The 18,366-nt window shown below is 42.2% G+C and overlaps 1 protein-coding gene across 1 annotated transcript in view; it reads left to right on the forward strand.

Annotated features, from left to right (window-relative positions):
• Positions 1-18,366, forward strand: part of RALYL (RALY RNA binding protein like) — a 412,556-nt gene that overhangs the window by 297,076 nt on the left and 97,114 nt on the right. The window contains exon 3 of the mRNA XM_088844683.1: positions 14,360-14,392. Within this exon, the coding sequence (XP_088700809.1) occupies positions 14,360-14,392 (33 nt within the window). The remainder of the gene's footprint in view (positions 1-14,359; positions 14,393-18,366) is intronic.

An 18,366-nucleotide genomic window follows, 5' to 3' on the forward strand; every position in this document is an offset into this window, starting at 1 on the left:
AGGGAGCAACCCAGGAGGGGCTAGAACCTAGAACCATAAAACCAGCTCTTGTGAGACAGCCACAGCAGTAGAGTTAGAGGGACACTAACACGGATCCTTGCCCTGAAACCCAGCCTCACCCACCGGGTGGGATTTTCAACACAGTCCGGGAAGAGGTAATACGAGCAGCCCAGGCAGACAATTCGCATCACAGTTGTGAGCAGCTGTGACCATGGAGTTCATTAAAGTCTGATACTAAGAGCCAGAATCTTTTTTAAAACCAGCCAGTTGAGGAACTGTGTCTGAAAGAACCCGAGTTTTCCAAGATGAGAATTCAGCCAGGAGACTATCAGCCGGACAAGTGTGTCGCTGGGAAGAGCAGGGGCTGAGTTAAGTCGCACAGGTAAACATGAGCTGTTTCCAAGCCTGGATCGGACATCAGCTGCAACTTAGGCTGAAGGAGCCCCACGTGTTTTACGAAGGGAGGGTGGAGGAGGGGTATGAGATTGCAGGGCAGAGGTGAGCAGTGGGGACTGGAGGAAGGCAGAGGGGCTGTGTGTAGGCAGGAGAGGCTTGTGAGGACAAAAGCGGACACACATCTCGGCCGACTGGGGCAGCCCCGCAAATCCGTGTATTATGTCATTCAGCACCATTCACACTCTGAACAGCTCATTATGACTGGCGATCAGAAGACCGCACAGAAGTGTATTGGCTCTGATAGGTTCACTTAAAATGGAGGAGAAAAGATAATGACGCTAGAATTCTGCAAAGGGAGGGACTTAGGATTGAGATGGGAAGCTGGGTGGCTCTGTGACTGATTACCTGCCCTCCTGTCTGTGCTCTGGGCAGCTGCACAGTTTCTCTGCAGGATTTAACAGCTATTCGTGAGTAACCAAATAAGACAATGGAAAGAGACAGCTGAGCAACCACTTGCTAGCTTTTCTTGAATTTAACTTCCCTTCACTATGTAGGGTTGGAACTGAGAGGAGCAAATCTTCCAATGTGAAAATAAGGGAGTTTGAAGGTCTCTCTTCTCAGAAAATCATTATTCTTATTTCACTAGAAACATCCAGAGCTGTGGCCTCCCCCTGCAGTGGGAGGGGTGACGAGGTTGATTCTGGAGTCAGAGCAGAGCAGTGTTCGGACACTTTGCTAACCATTGCAGGACTGTTGGAGAAAGTGCTTCAAGTCCCCCAGGGGGACCTGCCAATGGTTGACGGTCTCTCTTACCAGGAGACTCCTCTCCATTCTTTACCTCCACCCCTCTTGCCATGGCGCAAGCCTCTCGGTACAGCCAGGAAAGCACATTATGCCTGTCCAATGGAGATGAGCCCTGCAGACTCAATTTCCAAGGTGGCAAAAGTCATCACTGTGAGTGTCAAAGCTGCCCCTGAGATTCTTGGTTGACACCACGGCCATCCATCAACTTGTCCCTGGGGTCAGCCACACAGATGGTGGTGACTGTGAATAGAATGTGCCAGGGAGCCTGAGAGCCCTAAGCAGGGATTTCAACTGGCCATGAAAGCCCTTGAAAAAAGTATCACAGGAAATCACAAGGAAAGCTTTCTGTTTTTGTTTTTAAACTCCCAGAGAAAAGGAATCCATTGTAGGCAAATTCCACCAGAGGACTGGAGGAGCCTGGCGAGCCTGGCTTTGAGGTGAATTTGATAACTCAGTTGGTAAAGAATCCGCCTGCAACACAGGAGACCCTGGTTCAATTCCTGGGTCGGGAAGATCCGCTGGAGAAGAGACCGGCTACCCACTCCAGCATTCTTGGGCTTCCCTGGTGGCTCAGCTGGTGAAGAATCCACCTGCAATGCGGGAGACCTGGGTTCGATCCCTGGGTTGGGAAGATCCCCTGGAGAAGGGAAAGGCTACCCGCTCCAGGATTCTGGCCTGGAGAGTAAGCAAAAGAACCTCAGAAGGATGAAAATGTCATGTGGATGTGTTTACAAATGACTAATGATGAAATGTGGTTGTTACTGTTGTTTAGTCGCTAAGTTGTGCCCTAATCTTTACAACCCCATGGACTGCAACACACCAGGCTTCTCCACTAACTCCTAGAGTTTGCTCAAATTCATGTCCATTGATTCAGTGATGCTATCTAACCATCTGACAACCCCTTCTCCCTTGCCTTCAAACTTTCCTATCATCAGGTCTTTTCCAATTGACTTTTTGCATTAAGTGGCCAAAGTTTTGGAACTTCAGCTTCAGCATCAGTCCCTCCAATAAATATTGAAAGTTGATTTCCTTTAGGATTGACTAGTTTGATATTCTTGCAGTCCAAGGGACTCTCAAGAGTCTTCTCCAACAGCACAATCTGAAAGCATCAATTTTTTGGTGCTCAGCCTTCTCTTTGGTCCAAATCTCACATCTATACATGACTACTGGAAAAACCATACCTTTGACTAGACAGACCTTTGTCTGCAATATGTTTTTGTTTTTTAATACGCCAACTGGGTTTGTCATAGCTTTCCTTCCAAGGGGCAAGCATCTTTTAATTTCGTGGTTGCAGTCACTGTCTGCAGTGATTTTGGAGCCCAAGAAAATAAAATCTGTAGTGGCTTCCACTGTTTCCCCTTCTATTTGCCATGAAGTGATGGGACCGGATGCCATTATCATATCTCTTTCACCTTCATGAAGAGACTTTTCAGTTCCTCTTCACTTTCTGCCATTAGAGTGGTATCATCTGTATAACTGAGGTTGTTGATATTTCTCCCAGCACTCTTGATTCCAACTTGTGATTGATCCAGCCTGGCATTTTGCATGATATACTCTCCGTAGAAATAAAATAAGCAAGGAACCAATATACAGCTTTGCTGTACTCTTTTCCCAATTTTGAACCAGTCAGTTTCTCCATGTCCAATTCTGTTGCTTCCTGACCTGCATACATGTTTCTCAGGAGACAAGTCAGATGGTCTGTTCTCCCATCTCTTTTCCACAGTCTGTTGTGATCCACACAAAGACTTTAGTGTAGTCAATGAAGCAGAAGGAGATATTTTTTCTGAAATTCTCTTGCTGTCTCTATGATCTAACAAATGTTGGCAATCTGACCTCTGGTTCCTCTGCCTCTTTGAAACCCAGCTTGTACATCTGGAAGTTCTTGGTTCAAATACTATCGAAGCCTCACTCGAAGGATTTTGCGCAATTACCTTGCTAACATGTGAAATGAGTGCAATCGTATGGTAGTTTAAACATTTTTTGGCTTTGTCTTTCTTTGGTATTGGAATGAAAACTGACTTTTTCCAGTCCTATGCCCACTGTTGAGTTTTCCAAATTTGCTGGCATATTTAGTGCAGCACTTTATTAGCATCATCTTTTAGGATTTTAAACAGCTCAGCTGGAATCCCATCACCTCCACTGGCTTTGTTTGTAGCAATGCTTCCTAAGGCCCACTTGACTTCGCATTCCAGGATGTCTAGCTTTAGGCGAACGGCCGCACCACCATGCTTACCTGGAACATTAAGACCTTGTTTCTATAGCTCTTCTGTGCACTCTTGCCACCTCTTCTTAATCTCTTCTGCTTCTGTTAGGTCCTTACTGTTCTGTCTCTTATTGTGCCTGTCTTAGCATGAAGTGGTCCCTTGATAGCTCCAGTTTTCTTGAAGAGCTCTCTAGTCTTTCCCTTTCTGTTGTTTCCTCTATTTCTTTGTATTATCCATTTAAGAAAGCTTTCCTATCTCTCCTTGGTATACTCCTTGGAACTCTGCATTCATTGGATGTATCTTGCCCCTTCTCCCTTGCTTTTCACCTCTTCCCTTTCCTCAGCTCTTTGTAAAGCCTCCTCAGACAACTACTCTGCCTTCTTGCACTTCTTCTCTGGCATGCTCTTGATCCCTGCCTCCTACACAGTGTTATGAACCTCCATCCATAGTTCTTCAGGTGCTCTGTCCACCAGATCGAATCCCTTGAATCCATTCATTATTTCCACTGTATAATCATAGCAGATTTGATTTAGGTCATATCTGAATGTTCTAGCGGTTTTCCCTACTTTCTTCAGTGTAAGCTTGAATGTTTCAATACAGAGTTCATGATCTGAGCCACAGTCAGCTCCTGGTCTTGTTTTTGCTGACTGTATAGAGTTTCTTCATCTTTGGCTGCAAAGAACATAATCAGTCTGACATCAGTATTGACCATCTGGTGATGTCCATGTGTAGAGTCTTCTCCTATGTTGTTGGAAGAGGATGTTTGCCATGACCAGCATATTCTCTTGACAAAACTCTTGCCCTGCTTCATTTTGTACTTCAAGCCCAGATTGGCCTGCTACTCCAGGGATCTCTAATCTTCCTACTTTTGCATTTCAATCCCCTATGCTGAAAAGGACACCTTCTTAGGTGTTAGTTCTAGAAGGTTTTGTAGCTCTTCACAGAACCAGTCAACTTTATCCTCTTCAGCATGAGCAGTTGGGGTACAGACTTGGATTTCTGTGATAGTGAATGATTTGCCTTGGAAAGGAACTGAGATCATTCGGTCATTTATGAGGTTACACCCAAGTACTGCATTTCAGACTCTTTTGTTGACTGTGAGGGCTACTTCATGTCTCCTAAGGGATTCTTGCCCACAGTAGTAGATACAATGGTCATCTGACTCAAATTCACCCATTCCTGTCCATTTTAGTTCGCTGATTCCTAAGGTGTTGAAGTTCAATCTTACCATCTCCTGCTTGACTATGCCCAATTTACCTTGATTCATAGACCTGACAGTCCAAGTTCCTATACAGTATTGTTCTTTATAGCATCAGACTTTACTTTCACCACTAGACTCATCCACAACTGAGCATCGTTTCCACTTTGGCCCAGTCGCTTCATTGTTTCTGTAGCTATTAGTAATTGCCCTCCACTCTTCCCCATAAGCAATTAGACACCTTCCAGCCTGGGTGGCTCATCTTTTCATTTCACATCTTTTTGCCTTTCTGTACTGTTCATGGGGTTCTCGTGGCGAGAATATGGAGTGGGTTGTAATTCACTCCTCTAGTGGACCATGATTATTCAGAACCCTTCACTATGACCCATCTTTCTTGGGTGGCCCTGCATGGCCTGGCTCCTAGCTTCATAGCTTCATTGAGTTATGCAAGCCCCTTCACCACTAGTAGGCAGTGATCCATGAAGGGGGATGAAATGCAGACTAAATTTTAAGTATCAAAATAAGATTCTTATAATCCTTAAGGTTATTAAGCTATTTATAAAGTAATGTATCAAGTTATTCCATAAGTAAGGAACAGTTGGTTAGCAAGTATTAACTCGCAGTGGCCTGGCCCACTCCATGTCCCATGTGGGGCCAGAGAGACCAGAGGTCTAGCCAGCAGAGTATTTACTGTGTCTTCTCCCATTTCTTAGAGGATGGAGCAGAGGCTCAAATACAGACATGGGAGACAGGCCAGCAATTGAAGTCAGCCTCTACAAATTTTCTATGTGACTTTGAGCAAATTAGTTAACATTTCTGAACTTCAATTTTCTCATCCGCTCTCGTCAAAGTTAAATGTGTCAGAGAGCCCAGCGTGGGTTCTGGCACATAGTTAGCTCTGCCTCTGGTGATCATTATTGCTCTCTCCTGGGGACTGTGGAGAGAATGATGGAACAGACAGGAATCAAGCACACCATTCTCTACATAAAACCTTTGCACCCGTGTTTGTCTTTAAAATACTATTTGAAATATAGAGGAAGATCAGTCTTTTCTTGAGAAAAAAAAAAAGTATGCAATGAAATAAAAGCCTTCCGTAGAGTAATTCATTCATTCGAGTAATTCATTCATTCATTACAAATTATATTTCAAATGTCACTAGATTTTAGATTCAATTTAGCTTTGACCTATAAATAGACTCTGGCCTATATTTAAGAATGTAATCCTCTTCCATTTCTCCTCCTTTCTTAGCTTAGCACATGTGAGCTACTTCCAGAGAGAAACCTTCCCGTTTTGAACTTAATCCTATCCCACAGAACTGACTGAAGGCTGGTGGGAGATCCAGGAACAGATTTGCTCCCTCAGCCCATGGGGAAGGCCATCAGCTCTGTGCTGGGCGTCATGCCAGTTACAGATGAGTGCCAATGGCCACAGTTCTCCTGCTCTCTTCTGAACTCTGCATTGGCTTCTGGAAGCATGCCAGTGATCCCAAATATTCTCCCCGAACCCTTCTTTCCCATTCTACACACTCCCTCTGGGGACCCTCATTATCTCCCACAATGTCACATACTAACTCTGTGTTGATGACACGACTCTTAAATCTGTTTCCTCAGATGAGTTCCAGGCCTGCATTTTCATCTATTGCCTCCAGCATATCTCACCAACATAGCCCAACATATATAACTGTTACAATTTATTCCCAAACCTGGGCTTCCTGTAAGTGCTGTATTTAGTTATTTATCTAATTATCTCAACATCCATTAAGAGTTAGATTTATTATTACCTCCAGTTTGCAGATGAGATCACTGAGGCACAAAGAAAAGCACCTTACTTTTCCAAGATCACACAATCGGAAGGTGGTAGAATCAGACTAGAGTTTGACAGTCTATGCAAATTTCATCCTTTGGTTCATCCGTCCGAAATGTTGGTCATGTGTCGGTTATCATTGCTAAAGAGGATAGATTAAATAGTAGTAAAGAATTGCTGTTGCTTCAAAATTTTAACTACAAGAGCATATAAATATAGTAATGGATCATATTTATGTCTCTTTAGCTTCATAAAAGATTACTAGTTTTATAATCCTCCTCCAAGAGCCAATCCTTATAATCCTACCTCAAGAACCAAGGTAGTTGAAGTCATTTCTGCAAAAACCCAGTAAATGCCAAAGCACATGGATTTGAGGAAGAAGATGCCACCCAACAGTGCTGTTGGCTCAGCGTGGCTGGAATATAGAATCTGAAGTGGTAGCAGACAAAGGCTAGGGAGGCATCCTAGAACCAGACTATGAATGAACTTTAGTTATACTAAAGAATCGGGACTTTATTCTGTAGGCAAATAATGGAAGTAGGGGTCAAGGAGCCAGGCACAGAAAATTCACTTGACCAAATCATTTACTAAGAGAGTCTTAATGAGAAGCTTGAAAAATACACTTATACTGAACACTTAACCTCATGATTAAGTATTACAGGGGGCGATGGGAACAGTTACGAAGCACTCCTAACCACCCTATGGTGCCTTATAAAGGAATAGTTCCCAGAAGCACTCAGATATTTGTAATGAAAGGAATTACATGAGAGCCCTTGTACTGTAGAGAGAGAGTTCCGCCAGTAGATACAGCTATTCCAAAGAAATACGGAAGAGGGGGTCACTGAGGACATTACTAGCCCGCGTGAAAGCTGATGATCGCTGGAACTGTGATAATAACTGACAGGGGAAAACAGAATGAAGGGGACTTTTGGAAATAGAAAGAGCAGAACTAGCAGAATCTACTGAAAGTGAGCGTTGCTAGAAGGGAGTCACGGAGAAAGATCCCAACCTTTCTAGCCTGAATGGCTGGGTGGTCGGTTATACACGGTAAAGAGGGGCAAAGGGAGAGAAGAAGATGAATTTCGTTTGGAACATGTGACGTTAAAGGCGTCTGCAGTTGGAGACGTGTAGTGGGTGGATACAGCCATGCATCAACAAATAGCGTGGTGCTGCAAACTATTCATAAGTGTATGAACATCCATCACTTGGAGACAGCTGAACTCAGACAAGGTTTCTCAGTGGAGCGCTGAAAGCATAAAGAGAGGGAACGCGGCCGTGCAGAAGGCACACCTACACACAAAACAAGGCCGGCAGAACAGATAGACTGGCGCCAGGCAGCACACCACGCCAAGACACAGCCACAGGAACCTTGGAGTCAGAGGCCTGAACTCAGATCCAGGCTCAACCCCTCTTCCGCTCTGTGACCTTGTGCAAGGCAGTTAGCATCACTGGGTATCAGTTTCCTCCTCTGCAAAATAAGATCTACTTCAGAGCCATCATGATGCGTAAAGAAGCCAATATTTATAAAGCATTTTGAGTAATCTTGGCCCTTAGTAAAGACAGCTTAGTTTTTTTTTATTGTTGTTAAATCCAAAGTATTATACATCCTCTAGCCCCAAACATTGATCTTCATTTCTCATTCCATTTTATTCTCTACTGGCTCTTATTTTTCTGAAGGCTATCGTTTGTTTATCTTATTCTACTGCTTATTCTAGGGATCCTGAATAAAGTATTACCAAATGCACCACCTATTTCATGTTCAAAGAAAATCCCAGGAAAAATAAAATCAATCCTTTTCTTTGAAAAACAATTATCTTACAAAAAAGCTCAGAAAGGTTCTCTCTGGGCATATCACAACATAATCACCTGTTGCTAAGGATAAAATTGATAAACAATTTTCTCCACAGGTGTATTTCTCTTAATAGTTTTTCTTTCTTTTACATTTTTTTCACTTTTCAGAACTAAAATTGCAAAAATGAGCTATTCATAGATTCAAGGCAGTTTCATCCCTTAGACTTAACTATTAATATCTGTCTGTGGGATAGTCGTGGCTGGCAAGATCCCCTCTCTGCCAGGAACTGTGCTAGCTTTTCTGTATTCTTCACAATGGCCCCTTGAGTTGACTATGATATTTGCTGTAAAATTAATGAGAACAACGTAAGGCTCTCTGAGTCATCTCAAGGTGAGAAAAGCTGACTTCACGTAATGAGCAACGATTGGATAGTTGGTTACAAAACACAGTAGGGTCCAATGCGGATCACCTGTCCCTTTCCTCTGCTGGGTGTCATCATCTTGAGGATAAGACACAAGACAGGACTTCCTGGTAGTGCTCCCCACTTAGATGTCCTATTCCCGTCACCAGTGAAAACGCTTGGGAGTCCTGGTACCTCGTCTTCATGACTTATACTGACTAACGGGCAGTAATCTTGCCTTTCTGCTCAGCTCATATAGCATCACCAAGCACGTCCCACGTGAGCCCATTGGAAGGCTTAACACAGTGTCAGGAGCTTCTTATCCACGCGGAAACGCATGTTTAATATTCTTACCCATCTTAATGAAACCCTCAGTTAGCCTGCTAACTGGGATCAATGTCCTGAGACTATGACATAGAGACACCAAGTAATAGAAGCCTAGAGACAGGGCGGTCCCTGAAAGATGAAGGTGTCAGGCCTGGCTTCTTAAATCAGATAAACTCAAAAGACATATAGAGCATGATAGAGGGAATACAGTATTCCAGTATAGGAGCAAACATTACACCGAAACAAAGCGAAACCAGACTTGTGTGGCCTATAAATAGACAAATCTCCTGGCATAATGTGCTTGGCAAGAGAAATTATTAAAAACAAATAACAAGGAAAGTTGATATGGGGCATGTTTGTGAAGAGCTTTTCAATGGCAAGCTAGAGAGTCTGGGCATCTTTCTATGGTTAGTAGCATTATCAGGAAAGGTGGAAACATGAAATTTGTATTTTAGAATTATTCTTTCAGTTGGCTTTTCACTTTCATGCATTGGAGAAGGAAATAACAACCCACTCCAGTGTTCTTGCCTGGAGAATCCCAGGGACGGGGGAGCCTGGTGGGCTGCCGTCTATGGGGTCGCACAGAGTCGGACAAGACTGAAGCGACTTAGCAGCAGCAGGCTCAGAGACTGACTTGGTGGTATAGAGAAGAAATGCAAATTATTTTGAACTTTGAAATCTGTATCAAAATAAAGAGTGCCACTTTTGAGTTGTTTCCAGTTCCTTCCAACAGTATCACTTTTCATGTAATGGCACCTTTTTTTCTGTAAAGATCATATAGTAAATATTTTAAGATACAGACCCTGTTACAACTACTCTCAACTTACTCTTATAGCACAAAACCTCCTTAAACAATATTCTTCTTTTGCTATTTCCAACCATTAAACTTAAAAAAAAACCTGTGTAAAACCAGGTGGTGAGCAGGATTTGCAAACCCTTGGTGCATAGCACATCAGTCAGAATGCTGTCCAGCATCATTTTGAAAACTTTGGATTCTCTTCTGAGATCTTCGGTTGAGAACTTGGAAGGAGATAGTTGAAGTGGTGAGTGACGTGGTGAAAGTGGAAGAAGGTAACTAACTAGTAGGACCGACTATGTTAACCACTGGGGTCAGGGAGCAGCGTATGTACCTTATATGCTCCAATCTACAGGCTAATTATACGAAACCTTCAGGGAAAAAAAAGGGAAAATCAATCAATAATTATTTTAAACACATCCTGAATTCAGCATTTTAGTAATCACACAGGGAAAGGCAAGTGGTGGGTCTTGCTTCTATTAATGGCAACCCACTCTGGTATTCTTGCCTGGAGAATCCCATGGACAGAGGAGCCTGGTGGCTACAGTCCGTGGGGCCGCAAGAGTCGGACACGGCTGGGCAACTAACATGCACATGACACCTCTAAGGAAAATGACAACGCGGCCCCTAAACAAGTGGTGTGGGCAGAAGCATGGAAGGAAGCTTAGTGTGAGTCAAGTCCACCACGCTGGAGCAACTCTGAACAAAGAATTTCCACATGGAGAGACCAGCCAGGCTGGGATAGGGGAGGAGAACGAGCCTGGGAACTGAGTGATGAGAGACGTAAGAGGAACAGAAAAGAAACTCTCGCTGAGCATCGCTGACCGAGACGTGGAGAGGGAAAGAGGAGCCAGCCAGCCAACGTTCTCACTTTCTTTCGCTGCAGTGCTCAGTGCTAAGAAGCACACAGCACCAAGGGGCACGGGGCCAGCTGAGGCCATGGGAAATGGAGAGACAGGAGACTGGAGCCGACACCTTCAGTTCAGTTCAGTCACTCAGTTGTGTCTAAAGTCCGTGTACCGCACGGACTGAAGTACACCAGGCCTCCCTGTCCATCACCGACTCCCGGAGTCCACCCAAACCCATGTCCATCAAGACGGTGATGCCATCCACCCGTCTCATCCTCTGTCATCCCCTTCTCCTGCCCTCAATCTTTCCCAGAATCAGGGTCTTTTCCAGGGAGTCAGCTCTTCGCATCAGGTGGCCAAAGGATTGGTGTTTCAGCTTCAACATCAGTCCTTCCAATGAATGTTCAGCACTGATTTCCTTTAGGATGGACTGGTTGGATCTCCTTGCAGTCCAAAGGACTCTCAAGAGCCTTCTCCAGCACCACAGTTCAAAAGCATCAATTCTTCAATACTCAGCTTTCTTTACAGTCCAACTCTCATATCCATACGTGACTACTGGAAAAACCATAGCCTTGACTAGACAGACCTTTGTTAGCAAAGTAATAACTCTGCTTTTTAATATGCTATCTAGGTTGGACGTAACTTTCCAAGGAGTAAGCGTCTTTTAATTTCATGGCTTCAGTCACCATCTGCAGTGATTTTGGAACCCCCAAAAATAAAGTCTGCCACTGTTTCCACTGTTTTTCCAACTATTTGCCATGAAGTGATGGGACTGGATGCCATGATCTTAGTTTTCTGAACGTTGAGCTTAAAGACCATTTTTTCACTCTCCTCTTTCACTTTCATCAAGAGGCTTTTGAGTTCCTCTTCACTTTCTGCCATAAGGGTGGTGTCATCTTCATATCTGAGGTTATTCATATTTCTCCCAGCAATCTTGATTCCAGCTTGTGCTTCATCCAGCCCAGCGTTCCTCATGATGTACTCTGCATATAAGTGAAATAAGCAGGGTGATGATATATAGCCTTGACATACTTCTTTCCCGATTTTGAACCAGTCTGTTGTTCCATGTCTAGTTCTAACTGTTGCTTCCTGACCTGCATACAGATTTCTCATGAGGCAGATCAGGTGGTCTGTTACTCCCATCTCTTTCAGAATTTTCCAGTTTATTGTGACCCACACAGTCAAAGGCCTTGGCATAGTCAATGAAGCAGAAATAGATGTTTTTCTGTAAGGTCGAGCACCTTACACATGCAAGTAACACACTTAAAGTGAAGTCTGATTGACGTTACATTGAATCATTGGCAAACACGGGGAGGAGGGATTCTATTAATACCCACATGTTGGCTATTTCTCAGGTATTATTCAGTTCAGTTCAGTTCAGTCGCTCAGTCGTGTCCGACTCTTTGCAACCCCGTGAATCACAGCATGCCAGGCCTCCCTGTCCATCACCAACTCCCGGAGTTCACTCAAACTCACCTCCATCGAGTTGGTGATGCCATCCAGCCATCTCATTCTCTGTTGTCCCCTTCTCCTCCTGCCCCCAATCCCTCCCAGCATCAGAGTCTTTTCCAGTGAGTCAACTCTTCGCATGAGGTGGACAAGGTATTGGAGCTTCAGCTTTAGCAAGTATTATTAGATGAAAAAATAAGAGAGCAGTGATATCATGATGATTTGATGGCCCAAATAAGTAAACAGTCTCCTGAATCACATGATATAGAATCCCCCTTGTTTCTTCGAGGTAATTTCTTTTGATCATTTGTCACTGGTCATGTCTTATAAAACAAACAAACATATTTCATTGTTTATCCTCAATGTTTTTCTCTTAGATCTGTTTGCCTATCCATATCATAAATATATGGGAAAAACAAGCATATAATATGACCAATAACTTAAGTGGATGTCTTAATAATATTGGAATTCAGTAACGGAAAAAAGTTTCATAAATATACGTCTCCAATTCAACACCAGCAATGGATTTTCTCTGTTTCTTTCCTAAGTGTTGTTGCTCAGAGGGACTCTAGGGTGCCTGCTCTAGAGTCCCTTCCTGCTAGAATATTGTTCACCGAAGCAGCAGGGCTTTAGGGAAAGAGCCTTATCAGCTCAACCAGTAAGCAGACAAGGCATATTTCTAATAAGCCATTTTTACATATACAGAATGAAATAGAGACCAAAACGATATTATTGTCTTCATTGTTTAGACTTGTAGAAAAGTAAAGATGTTTGGCTTAATTCTAAAATAGTCCTTTTAGTTGTCCATGTCAAAATACAATCATCTGGTGATCAGTAAAGTTTTGGTGCTGAATTAAATTTCTTGCCATTTGCCCACAACTATTTATACATGAATAAAATAGTTTAAAAGATGAAAGTTTCTTAAAATTTTTAAACACTTGGGTTTAGATTAAAATGTCCTCAATATTTGCCTACATTTAACAGAGAAGGCAATGGCACCCCACTCCAGTACTCTTGCCTGGAAAATCCCATGGACAGAGGAGCCTGGTAGGCTGCAGTCCATGGGGTCACTAAGAGTCAGACACGACTGAGCAACTTCACTTTCACTTTTCACTTTCATGCATTGGAGAAGGAAATGGCAACCCACTCTAGTGTTCTTGCCTGGAGAATCCCAGGGACAGGGGGTCCTGGTGGGCTGCCGTCTATGGGGTCGCAGAGAGTTGGTCATGACTGAAGCGACTTAGCAGCAGCAACCCATAATTAAAAGTTGAAAAATGTACATGAAAATGAAGTGGTCAGTATACACCTAGCAGCTGGTCTCCATAGCCATTGTTAGGAAATATTTAGAAGTAGCTCCTTTCCTGATTCATTTACCTTTCACAAATAGTTAATTTGTGAAATCAGAAAATTAGCTAGGAGCAAATCCTAGCCTGTATTACAGTGGAAAAAGTAAGCCCCAGAAGGTTTTTAATCAGCTTGCATAAGATGCCTCAAGTAGCCAGAAGCTTCGGGATTATAACTCCTTCAATGTGTTCAGTTCAGTTCAGTTCAGTCGCTCAGTCTTGTCCAACTCTTTGTGACCCCATGAATCACAGCACGCCAGGCCTCCCTGTCCATCACCAACTCCCGGAGTTCACTCAAACTCATGTCCATCGAGTCGGTGATGCCGTCCAGCCATCTCATTCTCTGTTGTCCCCGTCTCCTCCCACCCCCAACCTTTCCCAGCATCAGACTCTTTTCCAGTGAGTCAACTCATCACATGAGGTGGCCAAAGTATAAGCACAAAAAACAACTGGCTCTTAAGAAACACGGAGGAGGCAGGATTCCCTAATTTTTCTCCTCCAGTCCTAAGTGGGGTTGTTTCTAATAAATGACCAGGAATGGTATGCTGCTTCTCTCTTCATTACAAAATATTCACTGGAAATAAATTATTCAGTCTATATTTGACCAAAGGCATTACAAATTGCTTCACTACTACTACCATCAATAGATGTATTAAAACTTCCACAAATTACTATTAAAAAAGAAAATAAATGTAGAAAGTACAAATCAGAATTAGACTAACAATATTATCTTAATGTATTATTTAAATGCTACATTTCCATTCCATGTCTCTCTCATCTTATTTAGCTTCTGCATTAATCCAGCCAGAATTTGAATTAGTCTAGATTAGGTCTTAATATATTATTTGTGGTGTTTTAATGGAACAAAATTGTGCATTTTCCTCCAAACAAGTATAATAATTCTGTCATTCAAGTAAAAGAAAATTTTTCAGAATTCTGTCATTCATGTAAAATAGAAAATTGTTATATTAAAATAAGTTTTTCATGTTTTTTTCATAGACTTGAGTCAAAGGAGCCTTTCCTGTCAGTTGGGTGAGTATATGTCTAAATTTTCAAAATCTCAGTTCTCTAACATCTGAGATAATGTTTTCAGTCCTCAAACCACATATTCAAGGTCATAACCTGCCACTGATACATCATTTCCTCAGCAATGTGGCTATTTACCTTTAAAAGACAACTAAAAAGCTCCTTGAGATCACTGTTTTGTGATCTCAGAAATTTAACCAACCAGTGTATATGAGATCCTGTATCCCCTGTAAGAGCTAAAAAAACGTTCACAGTGATTATCTCATCAGAAGAAGGTATGGTCTGATGGTTTTAAGCATCCCTCTGAACCACAGCTTCACTCTTCCTAATCACTCTGCTCACTTTTGTCCTGTTGCTTTTCATCTACCCGTCAGTGCTTCTTCCCCTTTTCCTCTAAATCTGTCTCCAAAATCTTTATCTTTTCCCATCTCTCATTTCACTTTTATTTCGCCACTGCTTACATTGACTGCTTCTTTGAACACAAAGCCGAGGAACCCTGGAGCAGATTAAGTAAGACAACGCTTGACCTCTCTGATAGTATCATTCTGAGTCACAGAATGTGTTCCAATAATAATATACCGTTGACAAGAATACACATGTATTTAGGTATTTAGCTAATTGAGACTCTGCAAAGATGTTTTCACTGATCTACCATGTAATCTTTCACTAACATACCAAAATGTCTTACTAAAGGACTTTTGCAGCATTAAGATGGATGTCATAAAATATCAGAAAGCATTGGAAGATGTGACATCTAGTTCAGAAGAAATCATGCTATTATTTGATGAGGAGAAAAAAAATCACATGTACGCAGCCAAGGCCAGAAACATGGGATTGAGTTACATTCTTCAATGGTGGCATTGGTTTTCTTTTATTACTTTGTTCGCAGCCATTGAATATTTCTCTCACTCATTGAACAACACGGTTCCCTCTGTCCTTCTAGTCCTCCTAAAAGTGTCAGGAGGCCATTTGAATCAGAAGAATCACAGTAATTGTTGGGGCTTCTGGGAGAGGAAAACGGAGTAGAGGCATTTACTGGAGGACTTCATGAAAAATGAAAGGTCAAGTTGAACTGACCCCCAAAAATCGTTGACCATGCTTCTTCCTTCATTCGTCATCAGCTCCCATTGTTAAAAACCTTTAAGTCTGAAGTGATCTTTTATTTTGAATTCATATGCGTCCCGCCCTCAAGTCCGGAGGCTGAAATCTCTTTTCTTCATGCCTCACTGACACAGTTGTTCGGCGGCATTTCCTGTTCTCCCAGCTACTTTGAGACAAAAACCCATTTATCGCAAACTTCTATTTTACAAGGGCAGACCCTGAGTAATCTTTGTTTTAAATGTCTCAGAAGTTTAGAACTCGGTATGAGAGGACTGAGGAAAAGTTTCCCGAAAAGAATGATCTATCACTGCAAATACTACTCAAAATGGGAAAACCGGTGTGGCAGCAAGAATATATTGCTTTCCTTAGATATGTCTTAAAATAAAGTGGGGTGAAACAAGCAGCCCAAATAGTCCTGCTGACTGGCTATTTTGATTTATAGCGAAATGTCTCCATTCCCCTCCAAGAAAATGATTTTAAATAAGACCGTTCAAAAGTATATATGAATCTCACTCCTTACCCCGTTCAGTAAGAGGTGATAATGAACATAATGGATGCTTATGAGCCTACTAGGCAATAGGCAGTCTACTATAAGAACCATGATTCGAATTTGTGATTGAATTAATCCAGTCACTTGCTAAAGGGAATGAATAATCTGATGTATTGTCTGTGGTATCAGTTGACATGTGAGTATATACGATTGAGTTTTTCTAGAGCCCTGCATACCTTACACTGATTTTAATTCTATAGTCAGTAAAACTTATATTAATGAATAAGTCAGTCCTAAATATTGCATGTTTCAGTCCATTGCCTGACGGAGTCTGAAAGCTCTTTTATGTATGTATGTACAGAAGTACATATAGGATTTGCTTTTGCCTTCATAGGCTTTGACATTTGTAAACTAGTTACATTGGTTTCTGCAGTTACTTAAACTCCCAAGCCTCAGGTTCCTAATTTGTGAAATGGAGATCAAAATAGAAAATTTAGATCGAGGATTTAGCATTGTTCTTAGTATGTTCAAGAGAGAGCTCTGATATAGCTCTGAGAATAAACCTCTATTTTACAGATTACCCCTTGACTTACATGTGGAAACCAAAAGAACTTTTTATGTTGCTGTTGTTCAGACGCCAAATCCTGTCTGAATCTTTGCAACCCCGTGGACTGCAGTACTCCAGGCCTCCCTGAAGTGCCTCACCATCTCCTGGAGTTTGCCCTAGTTGATGAAACTCCAATACTTTGGCCACCTGATGTGAAGAACTGACTCATTGGAAAAGACCCAGATGCTGGGAAAGATTGAAGGCCGGAGGAGAAGGGGACGACAGAGGATGAGATAGTCAGGCTTTCCTGTCCATCACCAATTTCCAGAGCTTGCTCAAACTCATATCCATCGAGTCAGTGATGTCATCCAACTATCTCATCCTCTGTCGTCCCCTTCTCCTCCTGATACTGAAGCTGAAGCTCCAATACTTTGGCCACTTGATACAAAGAACCAACTCCCTGGAAAAGACCCTGATGCTGAGAAAGCCTGAGGGCAGAAGAAGAAGAAGGCAACAAAGGATGAGATGTTTCATATTTCAATGATGAACACTAATAATTATTATTTAAATTTTTAATGGAAAAAATTGATAAAACTTTAATGTGCATCTCTTCTTAATGTAAATTTGGGAGCAAAATTCCTCCTTTGATAAATGTGCTACATTTCAGTTCAGTTCAGTCGCTCAGTCGTGTCCAACTCTTTGTAACCCCATGAATCGCAGCATGCCAAGCCTTCCTATCCATCACCAACTCCCGGAGTTCACTCAAACTCATGTCCATCGAGTCAGTGATGTCATCCAGCCATCTCATTCTTTGTCGTCCCCTTCTCCTCCTGCCCCCAATCCCTCCCAGCATCAGAGTCTTTTCCAGTGAGTCAACTCTTCACATGAGGTGGCCAAAGTATTGGAGTTTCAGCTTCAGCATCAGTCCTTCCAATGAACACCCAGGATTGATCTCCTTTAGAATGGACTGGTTGGATCTCCTTGCAGTCCAAGGGACTCTCAAGAGTCTTCTCCAACACCATAGTTCAAAAGTATCAATTCTTCGGCTACAGTAATTGTGAATAAAAAATTTAAATATTACAAACATAAATTCAAGCCAAAGATTCCAGTGGAAAAATCTGTCACAGAAAGTTAAAACAGAAGGAAATATTTGCTTATAGAAGAAGGTTAGGGAATTATGAAAGGAAGTTAAATGAAATTTCAGATCTTAGACCTTCAACTGTGTGGTGGTATGGGAGAAACTTTCTTTCATATGCACCAGCGAAATATTAGTAAAATAATGTCATTAGGGAAAATTAAAAATAAACCTGAATCTAGAGTGAAACATGAAGGCTCATCCCAGAGCCTGAGTCTGTTAATTCAGGGAGGTCAATAGATGCAGTATTTTCCAAAGCTATCTAGGCAGTTCTGGTACCAGAACTGGAACCACCGTCCACATTGTTTGCAGCCTCCCTTGTCCTGTCCATACAAACATTCACAGGTTGTTTGTGCAGATATTTAAGGTCGGTGGAATCTCTTCAGAAAATCTCTGAGACACAGCTTCCCATGGGTCTCTTCCTGTCTTGGATGTGTATGGCGGAGGTGGACACATTGATCTAGAATTGTCCATCAGAGACCAGGGTGGATGTAAAGAGACCAGAAGATGCACCTTGGAGGTCACCACGGTTCACAGGGGGCCACCACCTGTGCTCAGGGGCATAAAGCTCATTCCACTGTTGTCCTAGACCTAAGGTTGGCGTATTTAATAAATAAATATTTTGTTTATGAAAATCAAATGCTTTACATTTAAAATCATAATATGTTTAATATATAGTTTATATGTGACATGCATTACATATGTAA

This window comes from Moschus berezovskii, chromosome 16 (assembly GCF_049115385.1).
Source record: "Moschus berezovskii isolate FMDL1 chromosome 16, NW_MosBer_1.0, whole genome shotgun sequence".
NCBI lineage: Eukaryota > Metazoa > Chordata > Mammalia > Artiodactyla > Moschidae > Moschus > Moschus berezovskii.